Here is a 25,155-nt window from a genome sequence, read left to right on the forward strand (position 1 = left end):
TACAACAAGGGATGAGAAAACCATTTTCGCAATTTGTGGAAGAGCTTGCTGCAGCTATTGAAAAACAGGTAGATGATGAATCTTTGCGACACAAATTCTGTATACATTTGGCTAAAGAAAATGCAAACTCAGGCTGCAGAAAGATTATTGACACTTTATCTGGAGAACCCACATTGCCTCAAATGATGACTGCTTGCTTGAAAGTTGGTTCAGTAGACCATAAAATAGCAGCTCTTGCTGCAATTCTAAGACCTTCATCAAAATGCTATAATTGTGGACAGCAAGGGCAAGTAATGGCACAGTGTAACGCCCAGAAAATAACATCTAAATCAAATGCAAGCAGCAACGTTATGTGCAACCATTGTGCTAAATTTGGGCACTATGCTAAACAATGCAGGAGTAAATATCATGCAAATGGTCAGCTGTTGCAGGGAAACAGGAAGAAGAGCGCGAATGGGCATGTGTGAAAACAAATACCCCAACAACTACAGCAGCAAATATGGGCCTCCCCAGCACTGCAAAGCTAAACATTTGTGAACAATACTCAGGGGCAACAAGTGGGTCTGCAGGGATTGATATACCCACCGCTGACACAGTAACCATTCTGACAAAAGAAATGTGCAAAGTGCCCCTCGATGCCTATGGTCCAATAGGATGGGGATTGAGTGCGTTTTTGATGGGAAGATCAAGAACTACACTTAGAGGTATTCATGTGCATCTAGGACTTATTGATGCTAATTATTTAGGACAGATTCATGCTATGGTACCCATTTGTGACCCTCCTGTCACTATTCAGAAAGGAACTTGCATTGCTCAACTCGTACCTATTGTGAGTTCTGTTCCAAATACAGTGGACCGAAGTCGTGGCACAGGAAGTTTTGGATCAACAGGGATACCTCAAGTGTTCTGGGCTGAGAAAGTTACGGAGAACCATTCAGAAAAGACATGCATCCTCACCACCAGTGGATGTCATCCAGGAACCATATCAGTAACAGGCTTGATTGACACTGGAGCAGATGTCACAATACTCTCGTGACTTTGCTGGCCTCAATCGTGGCCTCTCACTCATGCAAGTTTTGGACTTCTGGAGTTGGGTGGTGCTACAACAGGTGGCCTGTCAGCCATTGTAATTAATGTGAAACATCCTGATGGCCAACAAGCTAACATCAGACCCTATGTTGCCGATGCTCCTCAAAGTTTGTGGGGACGACATTGTTTATCTCAATGGGGTGTCAAAATTACTACAGATTTTTAACGGGGGCCACTGTGATGCAGGGCAATGTCCAGTTGTAGCCTTGATATGCTTGACAGATAAACCTGTCTGGGTTGACCAGTGGCCCCTTACTAGCGAAAAGCTTACTGCCCTGCAAGAATTTGTCACAGAACAATTTCAAGCAGGAAATATTGAAATATTCCTGGAATACCCCTGTTTTTGTAATAAAAAAGAAATCGGGAAAATGGAGACTTTTACATGATTTACGGCAGATAAATGCTGTAATGGCAACAATGGGAGCTTTACAACCAGGCCTTCCTACACCTACAATGATTCCACAGGAATGGCAAATAGTTGTCATTGATCTGAAAGATTGTTTCTTCACTATTCCATTGGCTGGGCAAGACAAAGAAAAATGTGCTTTTACTCTGCCTTCCATAATCATGCTGAACCCTGAACCCAATAAAAGATATCAATGGAGGGTACTTCCCCAAGACATAAAAATTCGCCAACTATTTGTTAATGGTTTGTGGCACAGGTCTTGTCAAAAGTGCAGAAGCAATTTAATAACTGCTACTGTTATCATTACATGGATGATATCTTGTTGGCATCTGATAACAAACAACAGTTATCAGCTCTTAAACAATGTGCTGTAACAAATTTGAAAGCTTTTGGTCTGATCATTGCCCCAGAGAAAGTGCAGGAACACATGCCTTGGAAATACTGGTATGTTAGTGACTAGCACTCAAGTTATGCCTCAACCTGTGAAGTTAGACATTGATGTTAAAACTGCTACTGATGTACAGAAATTGGTTGGTTTAATAGGTTGGATTAGATCATATTTAGGCATAACTAATCATCAGATGCAACTATTGCATGATTTGCTGTCAGGCACCACCTCCTCTACTGATGAGAGGCAACTGACCCCAGCAGCAAAGACCCTAGAAGAAATTGAATTAGCCTTAGCACACACATTTGTTAACAGATTAGATACCTATGTTGGTGTTCAAGTGTTTATTTTGAAGGACCATTAAATACCGTGTGGAATACCGTGTCAATGAAGTGATAACTGGGAAGATCAACTGCATATTCTGGAATGGATATTTTTATCTTTCAATAAAGATAACAAAACAGTAAAACCTCTTGCTGCTCTAAAAGAGAGACAAACTCACCAAGTCCCTCTGTGGGCTGTAGCTCAGCTCACTCAGTCCCTTATCAGTCCCTCTGGTGCTGGAAATGCCGCGGCCCAGGCCCGGCCCGGTGGGCCACAGGTGTGAGCTGCCCGTGCTCTTCTGGTGTTCAGGCCAGAGCAGGTTTAAACAGGTCCAAAGAAAAGGGAAAAAAACACCACAGTTCAGGAACTTGTTTGGTTCAGCTAGCTAAAACTAACTAAAAGCAAAGGAGAGCTCTGTCCCGCTGTCTGTCCATCCGCAGACAACACAGTCCCAGAGCAGGAATGTGGAGGAGCAAGTGCAGTTTCTGAAAACAAACTGCATGCTGCTTCTCTACCCCTTCACTCTCAGGACAGGTCTTGAAGGTGTAAAACTTATTATTCAGCATAAACAGAACAGACTGGGGATACAAGCACCAAATAGTCAACCCAGAATATACCTCAGGGACCATTCAGTACTCCTTGATGTCACCAGAAGATAGGATTGAATGCAAAAGATTTTATGGGATTGAAATTCAACAAATCTGCTCTTCCCAAGGAATTCCCATTGTAGGCCTGCATCCTGATGGAGGTTCCTGCCTCTGGGTTTATCTAGGTACCCTCAGAGAACCAGGAAGATGTGGAGCCCCCCAGCCAGATGCCTTCCAACTTGGATCACCAGGACCACGGATCATCAGGGCTCTGCCCAATGGGGGTCACTGGGGATCATCCGATGCGGATCCTCTCATGGGGGATGGAGCTGGAGCAGCGCACAAAGCTCTTCCCACACTCGGGGCACTCACAGGGCTTCCCTTAGTGGCGCCTCCGTTGGTGTTGGGTGAAAGTTGAGCTCAATGAGAATCTCATCCCACACTCCCCACACTCGTAGGGCCTCTCCCCGGTGTGGATGCGCCGGTGCAGGGTGAAGGTGGAGTTTTGCTTGAAGCCCTTCCCACAGTTGGGGCAGCGGAAGGGCCTCTCCTCGGTGTGACTCCGCTGATGTTTGAGAAGATCGGAGCTCCTGTGAAACCTCTTCCCACATTGGGGACACTCGTAGGGCCTCTCCCCAGTGTGGGTGCCCTGGTGTTTTCTCAGGTCAAAGTGCCACCCATAGCTCTTCCCACATTCCAAGCAGGTGTAGGGCCGTTCCCCCGTGTGGATGACCTGGTGCCGAATCAATGCTGAGCTTCCTCTGAAGCTCCTCCCACATTCCCCACACTTGTAGGGCTTTTCCCCAGTGTGGATCTTCTGGTGTTGCGTCAGCTGGCACTTGATGCTGAAGCTCTTCCCACACTCCCCACACTCATAGGGTTTTTCCCCAGTGTGGATCCTCTAATGTTTCCTCAGGCCAGAGCTGTATCTAAAGCTCTTCCCACATTCCACACACTCACAGGGCTTTCCCCCAGTGTGGATCCTGTGGTGTTGCATCAGGCTCCCCTTCTGGCAGAAGCTCATCCCACATTCCCCACATTCATAAGGCCGGTCTCCAGTGTGGATCATCTTGTGCTGCATCAGGCTCCCCCTCTGCCTGAAGCTCTTCCCACATTCCCCACACTCAAAGGGCTTTTGCCCAGTGTGGATCCTCTGGTGTTGGATCAGGACAGAGTTGTGGCTGAAGCTCTTCCCACATTCCCCACACTCAAAGGGCCTCTCCCCAGTGTGGATCACCTGGTGCTGCCTGAGGCTGGAGCTCCAGCTGAAACGCTTCCCACATTCCTCACACTCATAGGGCTGCTCCCCAGTGTGGATCACCTGGTGCTGGATCAGATCTAAGCTCCGACTAAAACCCTTCCCACATTCCAAGCACTTGTGGGGCTTCTCCCTGCCATGAGGCTTCTCCACCAGCTCTGAGCTCTGGCTGGATCTCTGGCCGCCTTCCTGGCTCAGGGGGGGCTCTTTCCTCCCTGCAGCTCCCTGGGCTGGGTTTGCAGCCCCTCCTTGTGCGGAATCTCCAGGGCTTTTCCTCCTCCTCCATCCAGACACGCCCTAGGAATGAAAAATCCTGGTTTGGAGAAAAAAACAAGATGAGAGTGCCTTGGACTGGGAGTTCCTCCTTGCCCAAGTTCATCTCATTAGGTCATTGGGCATCTTGTGTCTCTAAGAACCTCCAAAACACCACAATTCAGCACAAAAGTCCTCCAAACATCAAGACACAGATCAATAACTTCCCAAACATCAAGATTCAGCAAAAGCCCCCTCCAAATATAAAGATTCAGCCCCCACAAAAAAACAAAGCACCAACAATTAGCCCAAGAAAGCTCAGAAACACCAAGATTCACCCCCGGGAAAATTGTGGATCCCAATCCCCTGTCACCTGCTGCATGTGGGGGGGGCAACGCTCCTGGGGCTGGGGTCAGAGGCTGCAGATACAGGGAGAGGTGGAACCTTGTGCTGCTTCCTCTTCCTGTTCCTCCTCCGGTGTCCCCACTCTTCCTCACACTCCTCTTCCTCCTGCTATTCCTCCTTCTCCTGCACAATCCCACCTTCTCCTCCCACGGGCATCGTTTGACCCTTTTGTTCCTCAACCCTGCTTCTCCTTCCCTTCTCCTCCTGCCCCAGGCCCAGCACCCGCTGCCGGCTCCCTCTTGCCCCCAGACCCACAGCATCCCACGGCAGGGGCAGGGATGGAGCTGGGGCAGGTCGGGCTGGGGCAGCGCTGGGCTCCCGGCCGCTCCCGCCCGCACTTGGTCCCCACTGCAGCCGCTCCCGCCAGGACAGCGCGAGGGGGCCCGGCCTTGGCGCTGCCCCACTCCCACCTCCCCAAATTCCCCTCGCATTTGGAGAACAGGGCATGGATGGTGTTGGTGTGCTGCAAAGGGACTGGGTGAGGGGGAGTGTGCAGCAATATGCTTAAGGCAAAAAGCTGCAAAAGGAATCTTTGTGGGAAGGAAAAGGATGCTGGAAAAGAGAAGGAAGAGAAAAATACTGAGGACTGGGATGTTTTTCAGCAGGGTCTTATCCTCAACATTTGCCAGCTGATCATTTGTATCCCCGGTTTCCAGGAGAGGAAAACAAGGAGGTCAGGGTTTCAGGGGGTTTCTCTGTGGGGGGCAGCGGCAGCAGCGGGCGCAGAGGTGCGGGACCGGGAGCACGGGCTGGGGGCCTGGGGGGAGCTGCGGGGCCGGGCCGGGGCTGTGGGGCAGCCGGGGCTCAGCGCCGGGCGCTGCCTGACCCCACCAGCCCCGGGCAGGGCCGGCAGTGGCCCCCGGCCCCCAGGAGGCTGCGGGACGCCCCGGCCGCTGCCCGGCCCCGTGGAGCTGCCGGCCCTGCCCGCCGGGGGGCGCCTTTGGACACTGCGGCAGGACAGGGACCGGCTCTGGGATACGGGCTGGGGAGGGCACCCTGAGCACAGGGACGAGGAGCAAGGAACACCTGGGAAATACAGATTGTACATGGAAGGATCCAGATTTTCTTCTAAGGATTTGGTTTGGGTCCTTGGAGAAATGAATGATTTTGCAGAAAACTTAGCAGCTGTCAGAAGGTTAGGGCTAGGGTTGAGTTGCTGATGAGAGCTGATTGCTGGGTGCTTGGGACCTCTGTTTTTTTGGGAGTTTTCCCAGGAGCGGGGGGGGGGGGGGGACGGGGGAAGGGTGCAGAGATGCCGGAGGATTCAGGCTGGGGGTCGGGGCTGGGCACAGTTGCTGGCCCTCTCTCAGTTTTCTGTCCCTCTCTCAGGTTTTTGGAGGAAGGCAATTGGAGCCGCTGCTCTTAGGCTGCTCTTTCCACTGCTGCTGACAGAGCCCGTGTGAAAAATGTCTATGATTGGCTTTTCACAAACATTAAAATGAGTATTATACATGTTATGTTAGGAAGTTATGCTGTAACAATTTTTTTAAGTAGTGTGTTAAATGTAGTTTTAGGTTATAACATAATGTTAAAATAGAAACTATGTATGTGGGATAGTTTTTTAAAAAAGGAATGAGGACTCACACCAGATAGCAGACACAGGACACCTAAATCTTTCAGAGAAGAATATTTTATTGCTCAATTATCAGAAGAAATGAACTTGTTCCTGCCTTGCTCAGCCCTGAAGATGCCATCAGGATGAAGAGGAAGAAGCTGACACTGACCAGACAGAATCCTTTGTTGGAATGGAATTTATGTATCACATATGAGATGTACAAATATGCAATGGGCTATGGTTTTTCACAGTTAATCCTCTATTTACATGTGTCCTTTTTTGGGCTTACTTTGCCCAGGAAAAGGTACCCGAGCCGTTTGTAACTCTTTGTTTCCATTGTCTTGTATTGTCCTAAATCCTAATTGTCCAAATTTTTATTACTCTAATTGTATTACTATTTTTATAACCATTTTATTACTATTAAACCTTAAAAATTTTAAAAACAAGTGATTGGCGTTTTTCACAATTATGGTAGCAGAGGATGTTTACCAACACCTCACTGCCAGTGCTTCAGGAGAGTCAGAGTGGGGAAGGTGCCCCCTGCCCTCTTCGGCAGCCTCGCTCTGTTTGCCCTCGGGTGACCGACAGACACAGGTTATGGTGGACAAAAGGAGACAATAAAACAAAGACAAGGGAAAAAGGCTCCCTACAACCATGGCAATTGGCCCCCTAAGAGTAGTAATGTACACGAAGAACATGGGAAGGAAAAGGGATTGGTAAGTATTTCTCAGGGGGGATGAATGTGAGTGAATGAGAGGCGGGCTGGTTGTGCCAGACCTGCCAAGTGAGTGCTGGAGTCTCCCATGCTGCGTTTCTGACTTTCCGCGGTAAGTGGCCAGTAAAGAGACAAAGTGAATGTTAAAAGGAGTGAGAGAATCCCCCGGGGTAACTGGGACTGGGTCTCAGAGAGGGGCTGGACCCCTCGGAGGAAGGGAGCAGAGGAGTTTCCTAGCCCAATCCACTAGGAAATGGGACAAAAGGGGCTCCTAAAAACCTGCTGGGTTGAGAGATAAGAGTGCCCAAGATCATCCAGAATTAAAACCTGCTGGGTTGAGGGATTAATATTCCAAGAGCATTCAGGGTTAAGCAAAATTCTGCCAGATTGAGAATATGCTCAAGAGCATCTGGGATTGGACAACACAGGTGGATTGAGAAATAAAAAAATGCCCAAGTGTTGGGGAAGATGAAACAGGAAAGCCTTATAAATATGATTGTCTGGCAAAAGATTTTGACAATATAGAAACTATAAGCAAGATTGAAATCAAAGCCAGCTTTGAGATACCTCAGTTACTGAACAACTGGAAAACAGTGGTGTGGCCCAACTGAAGGTAATCCCCTTTTGATGGAACAATTCCCTCTGCTTGCAGACAGATCCAAGGGTCAGAGCAGATCCTGCCATCTTGGCAGAAGGGGTCCAAAGAGGAGTTTTTACGGTTTAAAATGTAACACAGTGTGGTAATGTAATGATTCTTATAGGCTGTATGTAAATGATATAGGACATGCATCTTGTACTAGATTGGCTGGTGAGAAATAGAACATTCGACACAAAAGAAGATTTATTGTGTTGTAATGGGAACCTTACTCTCTTACGCTTTTGCTCTCTTACGTTTTACTCTCTCACCCTCTCATCCTCTCTACCCCTCTCTTCTCTCGGGCCTGCTCTGAGCTGTGCCTGGCAGCTCCAAGCAGGGCCCTGCACCCGGGCCCTTTGCAATAAACCGCAAGTTCCAGGGCCTGGCTGCAGAGATCTCTCGTCTCCGTCCGTCCCGACCGTCCTACCCCCCGACGCTCCTACACCCAAGAGCACCTGGGGTTGGACAACACAGCTGGGTTGAGGAAAATCCAATAGCACCGGGACTGACCGGAAACACCTAAACTTGTAATAGGTGATGTGAAAGTAAAAGGGACCTTATTGTTGTCTTGTTTGTGTGTGAGAGTGAGTCACACACAAAATCAGCCTCAGCTTCCCGGGCAGGTGGGAAGGGGGGGCTGTGGAAAGAGGTGTGTGTGACCCACAAATAAGCCATTGTCCCTTGGGTGGGTGGGGGCTGTGGCAGAGCATGTGTGTGACTGCAAACGGGCCATTCTCCCCCCGGGCCTGTGAGGGGGCCGTAGCTGAAGAGTGTGAGTGACACAAATCAGCCTCACAGGTGAACGGGCACCGGAGGCAGCAGAGTCAGGGCCCTCCCAGGAGGCCGGGAGATACTGAGACCCAGAGGCCAACGCCAAGGGGAGGGGGCCACAGGGACCCGCGATTCTCTGTCAACAGGGATCCACTTTGTGTCCTGAGCGTGTGAAAGAATGTGTGGAAGTGAATGAGAAATAGAAGCGAGTGAATGTAGACAAATGAAAGTATATGTAATGTAGATTGTGTATTTTAAACCTCACTATATCTCCTTGGAGGGAGGTGGATTGCACTGAAAGTAGTGTGAGAAAAAGGTTTTTTATTTTTAAGTGTGTAGTTGAAAGAAAAGTGGTATTTAGGTTGTTAGTGAAAGTGAAAAACAGAGGCAGATGATGAATAGATAAGATCTTGAAAAATGAGACAGAAAACCAGTAAGTTGGATTACAGGGAAAAAAAAAGAAAAAAAAAGAGGGAATACAAGCATACTAGCAGAGATACCCCAAAATAGGCCTTTGGCAGTTATGTTAGGTAACAGAGATACAACTCCTTGCAAAAGGAGAAAGTACAGGGTATGTAGTAGTTGATGGGAACAACATGCAAACCATGGAAAAAGGGAAATTAACCTTAAACTAGTAAGCTCAAACTCGTGAATTATATACTTTAAAAAGAGCACTAGAATATTTAACACAAAATAAAGGAACCATATATACTGATTGAAGGTATGCCTTTAGCGTAGTACATACCTTTAAAAATTTGGAAAGGAAAAAGATTACTTAATTCAAGAGGAAAAGGTTTAGTACATGAGGAACTTATTTCAGAGGTTTTAGAGGCATTAAAATTACCTAAAAGACATAGCTATAGTACATATTAAGGAACCCCAAAAGGGAAAGACCCCAGAAATAAGAGGAAATAATTTGGCAGATGACAAAGCCAAGGATGCAGCAGAAAGTGGAGCTGAGTGAGTTATGTTAATATTAACTCCAAACGAGGAAAAACTGGAAATTCCAAAGTTTAGGGAAGCCGAGAAAAAAGAATTAAACAAGACAGGAAGTGAACAAGATAAATCAGGGAAATGGAAACTTCTTGATGGAAGACAATTACTTAATAAAATGTGCTTACTAGGAAAATATTAGAAGACATGCATCAGAAAACCCACTGGGGTACTCAAGCTTTGTGTGATCATTTTCTAAGGAACTATGGGTTCACTGGGATTTTTGGAGTAGCAAAGCAAGAAACTGAAAGATGCTTAAATTGCCAAAGGATAAATAAAAAGGTGATGAGAAAAACAACATTAGGAGGTCGTGAGTTAGCTCGTCGACCATTTCAAAGTATCTAAGCAGAAGTTTAGATTTGTTAGGTTCTGGATTTATTTGTAAAAAAACCCGTTTAATCTAGAAGAAAGAGAATATGCCATAGGTTAGACAGGAGATTTTAGGAGAATAAAAATCTTTAAAGCATGAGAAACACCCGAGACAAAACAGGAAGAGAACAAGGGGAAATGAAAGGGGAGGGGAACAAGAGGAAAAGTCAGAAAGAGAGTGGGATCCTCTGCAGCTCTTGCCCCCTCCGTTCGCGGCCGAGGCGCCTGTCCCGGGTCCCGGCTCGCTGCCCGCCTCAGCTCCGCCTGCCCCGGTTTCCATCCCAGGTGCGGGCTCACTGCCCAGGGCAGCTCCACCTGCCCCGGCGCTGGCGGTGAATTTGTGTGCCCTGCTCCCACTGCCCGGCCCGCGGCCGCTCTGCCGGCCATGCTGGGGAAGATGGGGGTTGCTCTGTCCTGCCGCGTGGGCCGAGGTCACCGCGCCGACCGCACCGAGGGCGGGTCCCAGCCATCCCATCCCCGGCTGCCCTGCCCGTGCCAGCTGCGCTGGGCACCGCCGCTGCTGCTGCCGGGGTCTCCCACCTGCCTTTTCTCTGCCGGGAGCTGCCGGATCAGCCGCCATAAGCCATGTGGGGGCTGCCCACGCTCCGGCTCAGTCTCCATGGGAAGATCCCCCTCTGGCGATTCCGGCAGCAGACCCTGCCCACACTCCCACCGAGCCTCGGCGGGATATCCTCCCCTGACCCCGGCCTGCTCTGAGTGACATCCCCTTGGTAATCACAGCTCCAGCTGTTCAGGAAAACTCTCTCTCTACAGGAAGCACCTTATCTAAACACTAGGAGCTCAGTTAAAAGGCAGCCCTCTCCAAATTCTTTCTCAAAACACGGGAGAAAGGCCATAGAAGGTAAAAAAGTGAAAGAGTTAGATGAAGGGATTGCTCTATTTCCGTTAAGAGAGGTTCCCATGGCAGGGATGCGCTGCCCTGCCCCGCGGGAGCCACCAGCGCCCCTGCCGGCCGTGCCCGGAACTGCACCCAAGGGGAAAGCGCCGCAGCCGAAAGGCCGGGACTGGCTCCGGGCTCTGTTTGTTGTCACTGCCGGAGCTGTGGTTGTTTGTTTGCTTTATTATACACACTAGTAAAGAACTGGTATTCCTATTCCCATAGCTTTGCCTGAGAGACCCTTGATTTCACTATTTTAAAACTTAAGAGGGAGGGGGTTTGCATTCTCCATTCCTAGAGAGGCTTTTTCTGCCTTCCCAAGCAGACACCTGTCTTGTAAAGCAAGACAAACACCCACAGGCACTGAGGGGGGCTGCAGGAGGGGAAGAAGAAGGCCCTGCAGCACTTGGGCACAAAGGCACAGCAGGTGAATGCAAGAAGGAAGCAGCAAAAGGCCAAGCTGAAGGCAAAGGCCAGGGCAGAGTTCCTACAGCCCCTGAGGGATCAACCCCAGGGCCCAAGGGGGCCCCAGCACCCAGGGCACGGGCTCGGTCACAAGCACCCGGCAGAGGCATTGCCCTCCTCGGCAGGGGACAGCCCACCCAAACAGCCCCTGGCAAGGAATCAGGGCTCCAGCTGCAGGGCACAAGGACACTGCAAGCACAGACAGCAGCACCTGCAGGACGAGCAAGTCCACCCCGTGATGGACATGGATTGGCAGGGCTGTCACAGCTCCCATCACACCAGGGACCCTCCACACTGGAGCCCTTGAGAACATTCAGGTGGGTCTGCATTGAGAGGAGGCATTTTCAGATGGACACAGGGGCCTCTCAATCCACTCTGAATCTTAGACCTAAGGGAGGGAGAAATGCCAAAAATGTCTTTGATTATTCATGGCATAAGTGGGAAAGCTGTATAGTTTTATTCAACCACTATTAGTAGATGTGGGAGATGGATTTAAAATGCATGAAGTTTTATTTGCTCCTAATTGCTATCATGATTTACTGGGAAGGGATTTGATCGCTAAATTTGGAACACAAATTAATATTATAAAAGGTGATATAGAGGCCAGTTCTGTTGTACCTCTGTGTCAAATGTCTGGCCAGGCCTATGCTGAAGTGAACCCTGAAGTGTGGGCAGCCCCAGGGAAAGAGGGAAAATTAGATCTGGAGCCTCTCCAAAGTACTCTGAAGCAACCAGGACAAGTGGTGTCTAAAAGCAACAGCCTGTTCCAGGGGAGGGAAGGAAGGGGAATCAGACAAAGCGCAGGTCACCGCCCCATGCTCAGCTCAACCCAAGGAGCTGTGGGTGCTTGTAAGAGCCTGGCACTGAATTGCCCTGAGCAGGAAGGCTTCAATATCTTCTGCTGACACCATGGCACCTAACAGGGCGGCAAAAGCAATTCTGACTGCTTCAGCAAGCACTGGAGCAGAGATCAAGGTATATTCTCCCACAGGAAGCTGGGCTGGCACAGAGCCTGCCCTGGGACTTTGCTGTTGCCAACACCCAGCCAGGACATCGGCTCCTGCCTAAGGAGTGCAAAGCAGCACCACTGGTGGCCAAGGGGCCCATGCCAAGTGTCCCTGAGGCCAGAAACAGCCGCCAGCACAGCTGAACACGGGGGGACCCCTCAGCCTGGCCTCAGGGGCTCTGAAGCCCCGGAGATTTGCACTTCCCGCCTGCAGCAGGACCATGGGAGCCCCCACTGAGCCTGCCCTGAAGGCAACGCAGCAGCAGCCAGGGCTCCACAGCGGGCCAAGCCCCTGGGCCTGCCCACAGATCCTCTGCTCAAACCCTCGGAAATCCTGGCCACCCTCCCCTGGCACCTCCAGCCACTGCGGCCAAGCCTTGCTGCCACTGCTGCAGCTTCAGCGCTGGCTGGGCCTGCACTGCCACAGCTGCTGGGGAGCACCACGGCACAATTCCACTCTGGGGCTCACTCACACCCACACTCTGGGCTGCCTAGAATAAGATTACACCATGAGAATGTTTTTTCTAAATAATCCTACTTTCATATTGTCAGTTAGGTTTGGGGGTGAGAATCAGTTTTGATTCTCGGCAGAAGAAGTAGAAAATATCTTTATTGCTTTGGATTCTTTTTCAGTGTGTGTTTGCCTGGCTGGTGGAGATGGCAAAATTTTGGTCCGCGTTTTCGGGTGTTTACCTCCAGGCTGCGTTTAGAAGAGCTTTAAAGGTGACCCTTTAACTCACAAACCGTTAATAGAACACTCTTCAAAAAAACCCCCAAAATTAAAAATACCCCAAACCCTGGCTTTTGGGGTGGGGCGCATGAGAGTCATGCTCTGGAAGAGAAGCTTCATTCCAGGCAGCCTGCAGAGGAGCTTTAGAAATGCAAATGAACACTGCTGGGCAAAGCCTGGACAATGGACCTGGGTCTCTTGCCTGGGGCAGGAATTGGGCTGATTCCCTCTGTCCCTCACCCCAAGCTCTGCCTGCTTGCACTGATGGAATTTGCACAGCTCAAGGCAGAGCCCAGGGTGAGGATATCTGACCCTGCAACAGAAACGGGCGAAGCTGCAAAGGGAAACAGCAAATGAAGAATGTTGGGAAAACTTCACTATAAATAAATGGGGGGGAATCATCCCTCTGCCCACTCCAGCATGTGCTGTCACTGTCTGTGTTATATAGGGTGTATTAGAGCACTGAAATGTTCTTGCTACCACAAGTTCAGGGAAATCAGATGGGAATCCAAGTATTTGATGATTTAAGTAGAGAAAAGCATTAATTGATGCAGTCCTTGCTGGAGAGCGCGGCCAAAAATGGAGAAAAGATGAACGGCCAGCAGAACAAATCCTATAACACCATGGACCAGCCCCTGGGAACCCAAACCAATTCGTGTCAGGAGCCACAGAACCTATTTCTCATTTCAATGGCATCATTAGATTACAAGCTGCCCTGGGAATAACCAACCAGACAGCTCCAGCTCCTGACCTTCCTGCTGAGCAATCCCTGAAATGAGGAACATTTCAGTGGATTGGTCAGCCGTCCGCGACTGACGGCACCGTCGCCCAATCGCAGCCAGGGGCGGGCTCTGCACACGGCACAGCCTCGCCCCGCGCTCTCAGGGCCCCCCGGGCTGGGTGAGGGCAGAGCCGGAGATGAGGAACAGCCCTGGAACGGGCCCGGGCCCGAGGGGGATTGAGCTGAAAACACAAACAAACTTCTACGCACCTCCCGCCACGGCTTTCCCGAAGCACTGCGGCTTCTGTGGCTCCGGTCAGCGAGAAGCCCCGGAGCCTCACTACTGCTACCTCTAATTAGGAGCATCAGGGAATCGCTTTGATTTCCGCCAAAAAGGGAAAACTGCCCCAGCCCTGTGGATGAGTGGGCGAGGGGAGAGATTTCTGACAGAAAACTCTAAAAACTCAGAGCAGGATAATGAGAAGTAAGTGAAGAGCCTTAAATCCAGCCTTCCCCCACGCCTCCCTCCTTCCAGCTGCACCTCCTACCCCGGCAGTGCCGGAGACAGGGAATGGGGCCGTGCTCACTTCATGCCCCGGGGCTTCTCCCTCTGCTCAGGGACGGGAGTCGTTCCCCTGCTGCACCCTGGGCTCTCTCCCAGCGGAGACTTCTCCAGGAACTTCTCCAAGCTGAGTCCATCTCACGGGGCACAGCCCCCCTCCAAGTGCTGCAGCGTGGGTCACTGTGCCCCGGGGTCAGTCCTGCCAGGACAGGCTGCTCCAGCGGGGCCCCTCTGGCCACGGGGGCACAGCCTCCTCTCAGGCATCCCCGTGCTCCAGCGTGGCTGCTCTGGGGGCTGCAGGGGGATCTCTGCATCCCCATGGATCTGCAGGGGGATCTCTGCATCTGGCACCGCCGTTTTTGGAGGCACCAGGAATAGGCTGAGCTCTGCCTGAAGCTCTTCTCACATTCCCCACACCCTTCCCGGCACAGGGAAGCTTTTACCTCCTCACAGCTCCCCAGGCTGGGTTGGCAGCCCCTCCTCATGTGGGATCTCTGGGGCTTTTCCTCCCCATTGGATTCCTGCCCTGTGGAGCCGTTCCAAATGGCCTCTTCCACGAGGTTCTGTGGCAGGGATTTGTTCTCCCTGGTCTCTGTCCGCAGCTCAGTGCGTGAGGGAGGAAGGACAAGGAGAGGAAGAGACAGGGAGAAGGGAAAAGGAAAAGGCAGGAGGAGAGGAAGGAGATGGGAAAGGAACATAGATGGATGTAGGACAGAATGAGGAGAAGAAGGAGGGTGGACAAGGAGAAGATGGGATTTGCCTCCATGCCAGAGGGAAGGGGAAGGAGATCCCCCCAGTCCATCCCTGGCAGGATGGCGTTGGCAGTGAGGCTGTCCTGCAGCGATGCTGGGCTGGGAGATGGAGCAGCAGGGAGGGCAAAGGGGCAGGGATTCCTCCTGCCCTGCCTGGCTGTCCCAGTCTGGAGCATCCTGGCGCTGCCGAGGCCCTTGGAGCGTCCGGCACTCAGGAGCCCGGAGCTCACGGCTGCTTTATAAAGCTGACAAAGTCAGCAGGATGCGTCTGTGTATGCTCTGCAGCAAACTGGGTTTATTGGTACAGGAACAGGGGACAGGTAAGGTTCATCTACAACCAGCAAATGTTCATGCACTTCGACAATGACGTGGGTCAGTACAAGGACCGGGAGAGATCCCTCAGCAAATCCAGCACGGGCACAACAGACCCAGCCTGGACACAGGGAGGGAATTTATTACCAACCAAATCACAGCAGCACAAGGAGAAGGGAAAGAAATCTCTCCAGCACCTTCCCCCTACCCAACGGGGATCACCCAGAACAGGGGTCACCAGGGCTCTGCCCAACGGGGGTCACTGGGGATCATCCAGCACAGATCCTCCCATGGGGGATGGAGCTGCAGCAGCGCACGAAGCTCTTCCCACACTCGGGACACTCACAGGGCCTCTCCCTGTTGTGCAAGTGCTGGTGAGTGACGATCTCTGAATCCCATTTGAAGCTCTTCTGACATTCCAAGCACTCCTAGGGCCATTCCCCAGTGTGGATCTTGTGGTGCTTGCTGAGGTCGGAGGTCCCACTGAAGCTCTTCCCACATTCCCCACACTCCCAGGGCCTCTCCCCAGTATGGATGTTCAGGTGTTCCATCAGGGTGGAGCTGTAGCTGAAACCCTTCCCACATTCCAAGCATTTGTGGGGCTTCTCCCTGCCATGAGGCTTCTCCACCAGCTCTGAGCTCTGCCCCGGATCTCAGGCCGCCTTCCTGGCTCAGGGGGGCTCTTTCCTCCTCACACCTCCCTGGGCTGGGTTTGCAGCCCCTCCTCGTGCGGGATCTCTGGGGCTTTTCCTCCTCCTCCATCTGGCCACAGCTTGGGAATGACAGACCCTGGTTTGGGGAAACCAAGGTGGGAGCGCCTTGGAGTAGAGGCTCCTCCTGGCCAGGTCCATCTCTAGAAGTCAGCAGGAGTCTTGTGTCCATGAAAATCCCCACAATGTCAAGATTCAGCCCCAAAAAGCTCTCCCAGCAGTTCCCTATTGCTGATCTCTCCACTTTTGGGGTTCCAGAGGTTTCCTTTCCTTAGGATCATGGGGGTCCAATGGTTCCAGGGCTTCTCCATTCTCTGGCGTCCTGCTCAGGGATGATCCAGGGCCTTTTGGGGGTCCATGGGGGCCCTTCTCCCCTGATGCTCTACTTTGAGATCCCAGGGATCCCAGGGGTCCCTCCTCTCCAGGCTCCCCCCCTTTCCAGTCTGCCGGGGTCCCCCAGCTCTGGGATCGCCCCTCTCTGCTCTCCCCACTCTGGGGGTCCCAGGGGATCCCCTCCTCTGCTCTCCCGGGGGTCCCCAGGACCAATGTCCTCCCCTGCCCATACTGGGCAATGGCCACGTGGGCCCCCAAAGATCCCCCCAAGGGGCTCAGCTTTGGGCTCCTGCAAGATCCAAACCTACACACACAGAGAAAACAAAACCTCCCAGAGACACCAGATGATATTTGGGGTCAATTCCACAATCTGCGAGCTCCAAACACACCCCAATAAAAAACCCTCTCAGGGACCCCCCGACAGATTTGGGACGACCTCCCCCTCCCCGCTGAGCTGCAGGACGAGGTGGGGGCGATGGTCCCGTGGCTGCGGCCACAGGGGGCACTGGAACCTCCTGTTCCTCCTGTTCCTGCTCCTGCTCCTCCTCTTCCTACTCCTCCTTTTCCTCTCTCCCTCCTCCTCCTCCTCCTTCCTAATCCCACCTCCTCCCCAGTTCCTGCCTTCTGTGTATTTAGAGTGGAGGACCTTGCTTGTTTTTAGAACTAGAACAAAGATCCCAGATGGACCAAGGCTTGCTGCTTTTAGTCAGAACTATCAGTGACTAAAGGTCACGTTTCCTTTGCTCTGGTCCTGTCCTTGTTCTCCTCAGTGTTCAGGCTGGGCTATGGGGTGTCCTTGTTTGCTGCATTTTGAGTTCCTCTTGCATCCTTTGGGCCATGGGCTGTGCCCTGGGAGGGTTCTTTGTGCTCCTTTGTGACACAGGAGAACCTTCCAGGCGGTTTCTGCGTGAGCTGCTGCTGGGATGTCACAGGAACAGCGCCACGTCCCCGTGGTGTTCCCGTTGCTGTGGGACACGGAGGCCTCAGTGCCCAGAGTGGCTCTGGGCTCGCTGCCGGAGGATCCTCCTGCCCGAGGCATTCTCAGCAGCCAGCCCAGCCCTGTCCTTCTGTGCTTGCAGGGCTACAGGCTGCAGGCGTGTGCAGCGCAGCCAAAATGATCCAGCACGTGGCTGCTGCAGTTTGCACTCTGTACTCTGTGGCTTATTCGGGGTATTTTTTAACCCACTTGGCACGTAAGTTGAGGTTTTCCCTCGGTGCAGCATCTGTGGCTTTGGGCTTGCTGTGTGCTTTCTGTTCTTCCTCTGGAGCTGAGTTGACTTTGGAACCAAATGGCCATGAAGACACCATTGCTTTGGGAGAGCTCCTGCCAGCAGCTGCAGCTGAAAAAGGGGGTGTCTGCAGCCAGCGGGGCGTGCACAGCATCTGCAATGAGCCCTGGGGGGTTCTGTTCCCTCAAGCAGGGAGTCTGTGCCAGCAGAGCCTGGAATTCCCTCCCTTTGCTGCTCCAGCCAAGAACTGACCCAGCCCAGTATTTTGTGCTTGTTCTCTTGCTTGCTGTGGGAAGGGACTGTGGCTCCTGGAGGGATGCAGTGAAAGCAAAATGCTCTCTTGGGGTTGCCTTGCTCCGTGGCATTTCCCAGCACTGGCAGTTTTTCTCCTAACAGCATCTGGTTCATGTTCCCTCTCCCATTGCAGGGCACCTCATGTCTGCATTCCGAGCAGCTCCTCCTTCGGTGAGTGGGAAAGGAACCTTTGGTGTTTGGAATTGTGCAGCAAGTTGTGAGCTCAGCATGTGGCAGTCGAGGGCCAGCCTGGGAGGCTGAAGGAAAGGTCCTGTCAGTGTCTCTGCAGCAGCAGCAGCAAAGGGATCCCTGGCAGTTTTCTCCTTTTCTGCTGAAGAGTTTTTGAAGAGCTGCAGGTCTGGTTTTGCAGGCAGAGGATTGCTTGCTGGCTTAGCCATGGTGGAATATCGAATTCCCAACAATAAGTGGCAATGTCAACTTTAGCCCATTGTTAGTTGGAACAGCTCCAAACCCCATTTCTGCGTAGTGCAGCTGGATGTGCAGCTGAGGATAAATAAGGTGATAACTGAGATAGAACTTCCCGTCCCTCACGCTGCCGTCTGTCCACAGGGCACAGAAGCAGCACCAGCACCTCCTGGGGCTCCCTCTGCTTCCGAAGAGGAGGTCAACAAGGAGGAAGACAGCAGTGAGCTTCCCGCTGCTCTGGGGGACGATGGTGAACTTCCCTCAGCGCCGGGAGATGACAGTGAACTCCCCGCTGCTCTGGGAGACGAGGGCGAACATCCCGCGGGGTGGGAATGCAACGGCGAGGCTCCCGCGGGGTGGGACAAGGACAGGGGACATCTCCCGGCCTGGGACGAGGACGGTGGATGTCCCCTGGTGTGGGACCAGAGTGGCCAAGCTCCCACGGAGTGGGATGAGGACAATGGACATCTCCCAGTGTGGGATGAGGATGGAGGACATCCTGTGGCATGGGAAGAGGAGAATGAACATCTCCCAGCATGGGAAGTGGACAGCGAACATCCCCTGGCTTGGAAAGAGGATGGCGAACCTGCAGTGTTTTGGGATGAGGATGGAGAAGCTGCAGCATTTTGGGAAGAGGATGGAGAAGCTCCCTCTGCTTGGGAAGAGGACAATGAACCTCCCTCCGCTGTGGGATCCTGGGCTGAACATTCTGACAGCAGCACAGCCGGGCAGCCAGAGGGGAGAGGGGAGTGGTGCCTGATGCAGCTGAGTACGTCTGCTCTGTTCCTGGGTGCCCGAGCAGGTGCTGTGTGTGTGTCTCAGCATCAGCTGCACCCAGTGTTGCTCTGCAGCTGAATGTCACCGAGCCATTTATTGTCCTTCCCCGGCTGACACCAAGGGGCTCACGGCCCCAGGGAGTGGGGCTGCTTCTGGCTCTGCTGCAAGGCAGGGTCTCACTCTGGGAGGGAACGTCTTCCACGTGGTTTCTTTCAGGGAACACCGTGAGCGAGGAGGAGCCTGCCGAGAAATACCTGGAAGTGGAGCAGATTGGCCAAGGGTAAGTGCACGGCAGCTGCTGCTGCACAAGCAGGGCCGGGTGTTGTGCTGGTGCAGGATCAAGTGAGAAGTCAGGAGAGCTCCAAGCACCTTCAGACACTGGGCTACCATCCTGCTGTCTCTCAGTCCTGATCAGAATTGATAACTGTGGTCAGAAGGCGCCGTCAAAGGCCCCTGAGGCTGGCAGTGTCCTGCCTCCAGCAAGGAGCAGGACCTGGAAGATCTTCTGTCCCTGGAACTGGATTGCCTAAAAGAGCAACTCACCATCTGGTGACTGTCAGAAAACAGTTCTCAAGAAGATTTCTTTCAAATATTTTCCTTCAAAAAATATCCACTGGTCAGGATTATCAACCTAATGGTTTAGAAACAGAAACCAGAGATGAACTAATAAGTGCTCTATTCTAGCACAGGTAGCAGACCCCATCCATTCAGTAACAGACACAGAGCTGATGCACTCTGGGGGAAAAAGCATCACCTGCCTGATGGCAGGGCCCTTGTGGAACCTGCAGGTCTTAGGCAGGAAATGGAAAAGGATGAAATGCATTCTTTTCCATTTCTTTAGACACCCATTTCTCACCTCAGGTTTTGAACTAAAGCAATTCAGCATGGACATTTGGGATTTGCTCCAGCCCAATTCCTTCATGTTGGGTCTCAGTTTTCTCCTGCACACCTTGCATGGCAGAGGGCTGGTGGCTGCTGTGCTGTTGTTTGAAGGGTCGATGCACCCAGGTGTTTGTGAACGCTGCAGGCAGCAGAGATCTCCTGTCTGGGCTGGCTTTCCCTGCCAGGGCCTAAAGCGCTGCTTCTTTCTTCTCTGCTGTTTTGTCTCCAGGGCTTTTGGAACCGTTTATAAAGGACTCGACAGGGCCACTGGAGGAGAGGTCAGTGCCAACACGCCCAGCACGTCTGGCAGCTCTCCAGGGCTTTCCCCTCTGCTGGGAGCTGTGGCTGCAGCTTTGGGGGCCAGCAGAGCTTTCCTGCCTGGGCTGCTCCTCTGAAGGCAGAGCAGTGTCAGCCTGCAGAGCACAGCTGGGACAGACTTGGTCCTTCTGAAGCACCAAAGGAATGCAAGGAGGGCAGCGGTGTCTGTCAGAGCAGGACACGCTGGCTTGGCCTTCATATCTAAAAGTGTGAATGCATCAGCTGCTGGAGACTGAGGCCCAATTTATCTTCATCCCAACCTTAGACAGGAACATTATTTAGCTATTCTTAGCTAAACTATAACAATATTATTTCCATCCTGCCTTTTATCTTCAAAGGATACCTCAAGGCCTAATTAGGGAGAGATCCTGCTTGGGCTCAGTTTGGGGTTTTAGTCCTACTTCAGCTGTTCACAGAGAGTGAGGGAGAGAAATGAGAAGATGGATGTCCAGAGCAAAGGTTTCTCCTAAAGCCTGAAGATGTGTTTGGGTCTGGTGTCAGTGACAGCCTGTGACAGGGATCACCTGAGCAATGGGTGTGCGTGTCTGCTGTGTTGTGCAATCCCAAACAGAGCAGTTGCATCTGAAATCATGACCAAATCCCATAGAATTGCTAAGGGGTTCCTGGCTGTTTTGCTCTGTTTTCACAGAACCAGAATTACCTCCTGCTTGCAAAATGTATTTGAATAATAATAGTAGGAGTGTTGAGGCCATTTGAGAAGACTGTAGGTGCAGAGAATGTTGTTAGAGCTTTGAGGCTGACAGCTGAGGGACCATTTCTGCAGAGCTTGCAAGGCCAAATGTCTCTGGCCATGTGTCCTGTAAGCAGCCCCCAGCTGGCAGAGCAATGGGCTGTGGGAATGGCCCTTGCTGAGCTCTGGTGTCCCATCCCAAGGCAGTTTGGCACAGCCCGGCTCCGTCGCTCCACAAAGACTCGCTCCGTGTTTGCTGTGGCCTCCTGCCACAGACTCCTCCAGTTCAAGGCTGCAATGTCCCTTCAGGTGGCCATCAAGAAAATGAGTCTCAGAGGGCAGAACAGGGAACGAGCTGTGAATGAGATCCTGCTCCTGAAGGACAAGAAGAACCCCAACATTGTCAACTCTTTGGACAGGTGAGTGCTTCAGCTCTGATCCTGAGCCCGGGCCCTGCGTTAACCTTTCCTGGCATCAGGAGTCTGTAGCCTGTTTTGAAAATGCCTGACCCAGCCACATCTTCCCAAACCAACAGCCTGGCAGTTCACTCCCTCCATGTGCTTTGGTTGCTTTGCTTTGGTTTTTCCTTCAAGTTGACCCCGTTTGCTGTGTCTCCCAGCAAGTGCTGATAAACCACAGCAGAAATTATTTCCCTTGGCTTCTTCTTCCCAGCCCTTTTCTATTGCTAAAGATGCCAGTAAGACCAAGTTCTTGTTTCCAGAAATGCCTCATTTGCCCATTTTTCACTGGCCTTGCCTGTTTCTGAAGGGACTTTCTGAAAGGTTTTCTGACTGCTTTTGTCCCAAGTGCTGCACGGCCTCCTCCCCTGGATAACCCTGGCAGTTGAGTTGCCTTGTTCTGGAGGGAATGGTGGAACTGATGAGTTCAGAAGCTGAACCAGCTGGGGCCAAGTGTTGTGATTCCATATTTATCTGGGCTGTTGCTAAACTGCATTTTTCACCTGCTTGCCATCTAAGGCCTCTCCTTTCTCACAGGTGTCTCCTTCCCCTTTAGACTGTGCAGATTCCAAGGGCTGTGCAGCCTGGCAGGAATGTCTCTCCATCTGATTCTGTCCTCACTGACAAGTGACCCAGAAACAAAACTCCCCTCCAGGCTTTTCCATGGGGGAATTGAGCTCTGCACTTTCATCTCCATGCCATTGTTTTCCTCTTCCAGCTTCCTTGTTGATGGAGATCTCTGGCTGGTGATGGAATACATGGATGGAGGAACTTTGCGGGACGTTGTCAGACAGACGCGCATGGCTGAAGGAGAGATGGCAGCTGTCAGTCGGGAGGTGAGGGATCCTGCTTGTCACTCCCATGGCTGGGACACGATGGTCCTTCCAAAGAGGGTGTGAGAACAGGAGTGGCTCCATGCTCAGGGCTTTGTTTCTGAGTTGTTTTTATGAGCTGGAGAAGAAAGAGCCTCTGCAGTGAACAGCCTGCCAGCATCACTGCACTTCTACTCTGTTCTTGTTCTCTCTCCTGCTGTTGTGGTACTCTCTTTCTGGTTTGGATTTGATTTGCTGTTCTCAGCTTTGCCTTGAACCGTTTGCCTGGAGCTTGTGTGCACTGCACTCCTGGCCTGTCACAGCAAAGCTGCTGCTGGCAGAATTCTGAGCTGTCCTTTCTGGTGTGATATATTCCTGCCATTGGTTTTTGCCCTCGTGTTTCTTGTTCTCTCTCAGTGTCTGCAGGGCCTGGATTTCCTCCATTCCAACCGGGTGATCCACAGGGATCTGAAGAGCTCCAACATCCTCCTGGGCATGGACGGCTCTGTCAGGCTGGGTGGGTGTTCCTGGCCAGGCACGGCGCTCCCGGGCTGCGGGGCTGGGGCTGCTTCCCAGGGAGGGCCAGAGCCCCACAAGGGCTGCTGGGGGCACTGCCCGGCCCCTGCTGCCAGCTGAGAGCGGCTGCCCCTGCAGAGAGCTCAGGAGAGGAGCAGGGGGCCAGCAGTGCCTTTGCTCTGGCCATGGCCCTTCCAGAGGGGCAGCAGTGGGAATCTAAAGCTCCAAGCGAATCAGTAAAAGCCACTGCAGGAAAGCTGAGGGTTTCTTGAAGGGCCCAGTTCCATCTTTCCTTGGCTACAGCCCTGAGGGCTTTTCCAGCTGACTTCACTACTACACTCTCAGACTGAGTGTGGGGAATCTTTGTGCTTGGTTTCCTCATTGCAGCTGCCTTTGACAGGGTTTGTTTCTGTCCTCAGCTGATTTTGGCCTCTGCGCTCAGCTCAGCCCTGAGCAGGACCAGCGCAGCTCCATGGTGGGCACTGCTCACTGGATGGCCCCAGAAGTTGTGACCAGATCTCCTTATGGCCCCAAGGTGGACATCTGGTCCTTCGGCATTGTGACCATCGAGATGGTGGAAGGAGAACCTCCTTACTTCAGGGAAACGGCGGCCATGGTAAGAGGCAAATTCTCCAGTGCCTGCAGAGGCTGCGAGCACAGGGGGACCCTGCACTGGGAGCAGCAGCTGGAGGTTTCTGCACATGGGAAGGGAATTCCCAGAGGACTTGTGCCTCCACACAGACGAATGTTCTGCAGTCTCCAGCAACAATTTGCTTTGGGCTTTTCGTTGTTGCAGCTCTTCTAGCTGAGAGGATGACCTGGAAATATGAAGCAAGTGCATCAGCTCTAATGTTATCTTGCAAGAAAACCCCACACCATCCCCAAATCCCAGCCCCAAACCCAACAAGATTTCTGCAGGAGTTTCTAAAAGAGGTTTTGCAAGATGATCTCCCCTGATTCTTCTCACTGGGAAACTTGTTGAAAACATGAAGATGATGGTTTAACATCCCCATAGTCTAACATATTTCTTTCCTAGTCCAAGCTACTTTTTCTGTGTCACCAAGCCTGAGCTTTCAGCATCACAAACCTCCTGTTTCTTGCCTGGCAGTTTCTGGGATGGGGCATCAGGAATGCATTTACTTGAGTGTCAGTGGCACTGCAGAGATGCACTTGATGGAAGAATCCTCTGAAATAACACAGGCAGACCACAGTGACTCTGGAAAATGGCCTGTAAAGCTGGTGTCCATATTTGGAGAAGCAAAATGGGCTATTTCTGATGGAGGTTCCTACTAACAAAGCCAGCCAATGAAACTGGCTCTCAAGGCGAGATCATTTGGATGTTGCAGTGGCTGTGGCAGCCCCAGGGTTTGGGTTTTTTGCTTGGCATAGCAAAATGAGCTCTGAGCAGCATCTCTGGCAGGGAGGAAAGTGGCCCTGGAGCTGGGGCTGAGGCCCCGGGGTGGATGTGAGCCCGTGTGGGTGTGAAGGGAGCTGGCAGAGCGCTGAGTTTGCTTTCCCTGCAGGCTCGCGCTCTGATCCGGCAGAACGGGACCCCGCAGCTGCAGGAGCCCCGGCGCCTGTCGGCTCTGCTGCGGGACTTCCTCGAGTGCAGCCTGGAGCCGGACGAGGAGCGGCGCTGGGCTGCCCAGGAGCTGCTGCAGGTGAGAGCCAAGGGCTGCAGGGGAAGCAGCAGCGCCAGGGAGGGGTTTTCTTGTGGGGCCCCCTCCGATAGTCTCCAGTCTCGCTGCGTTCCACGCGCAGAGCGAGCAGAATCCTCGCCCGCTGTGGCCTGGCAGGCTCCTTTCGAGCTCATCTGGACCTGGTGCCCCACAGCGAGCAGGGACATCTTCAAGCAGCTCAGGGGCCTCAGAGCCCTGCCTCACCTGAGCTTGGATGTTTCCAGGCAGGAGGCACCTCCCACATCTCTGGGCACCTCCTGTCAGTGTTTCCCCACTCTCCCGGTTAAAAAATTCTTCCTTAGATCTAATCTGAGCCTGCTTCCCTCGATTTTCAAACCATTTCCCTGTCCCTCTCCTGGAACAGAGCCTGTGAGGAACTTGACTCTGGAAAGTAACAGTTCATTTCTTTATTTTTTATCCTTTGGGCAGCACCCATTTTTATCATCAGCCAAGCCTCTCTCCAGCCTGACACCTCTGATCACTGCAGCAAAGAACCTGAGGGAGCAGCGGAGGAGATGAAGCACTTGAGGACAGCTTCTTGTTACAGTAGTTAGGATAACTAGTTAGTTATGGTAGTTAGCATTGCTAGTTAGTCATGGTAGTTAGCACTGGTAGTTAGTTAGGGTAGTTAGCATTGCTAGTTAGTTATGGTAGTTAGAGCAGCCTGATTGTAATGAAAGTTTTTTTAATAAAAACTCTCTTAAACCTCAACTCCCTCGACGTGTCCCTTCCCTCTCCCGCTGTGACTCAGCTGCCCGGAGCAATGTGAGGGGAGGGCGGGCCCAGCCTGGCCCAGAGCTGAGCCCCAGCAGAGCCCTGGCAGAGCCCAGAGCAG

The 25,155-nt window shown here is 52.2% G+C and overlaps 1 protein-coding gene and 1 pseudogene across 1 annotated transcript; one reads left to right on the forward strand and one right to left on the reverse strand.

The window, feature by feature from the left end:
• The window catches only part of LOC143695889 (uncharacterized), a 64,686-nt pseudogene extending 47,409 nt beyond the window's left edge, over positions 1-17,277 (reverse strand).
• Positions 17,278-18,434: 1,157 nt separating this feature from the next.
• Positions 18,435-24,839, forward strand: LOC129131996 (serine/threonine-protein kinase PAK 3-like). The gene is made up of 9 exons (XM_077191094.1): positions 18,435-18,513; positions 19,181-19,244; positions 20,076-20,124; positions 21,165-21,274; positions 22,032-22,149; positions 22,543-22,642; positions 23,061-23,257; positions 24,165-24,302; positions 24,750-24,839. Exons 1-9 carry the CDS (start codon positions 18,435-18,437, stop codon positions 24,837-24,839), a joined length of 945 nt encoding a protein of 314 aa, XP_077047209.1.
• The last annotated feature ends 316 nt before the right edge of the window (positions 24,840-25,155 follow it).

The sequence above is a fragment of the Agelaius phoeniceus genome, chromosome 27 (assembly GCF_051311805.1).
Source record: "Agelaius phoeniceus isolate bAgePho1 chromosome 27, bAgePho1.hap1, whole genome shotgun sequence".
Lineage (NCBI taxonomy): Eukaryota > Metazoa > Chordata > Aves > Passeriformes > Icteridae > Agelaius > Agelaius phoeniceus.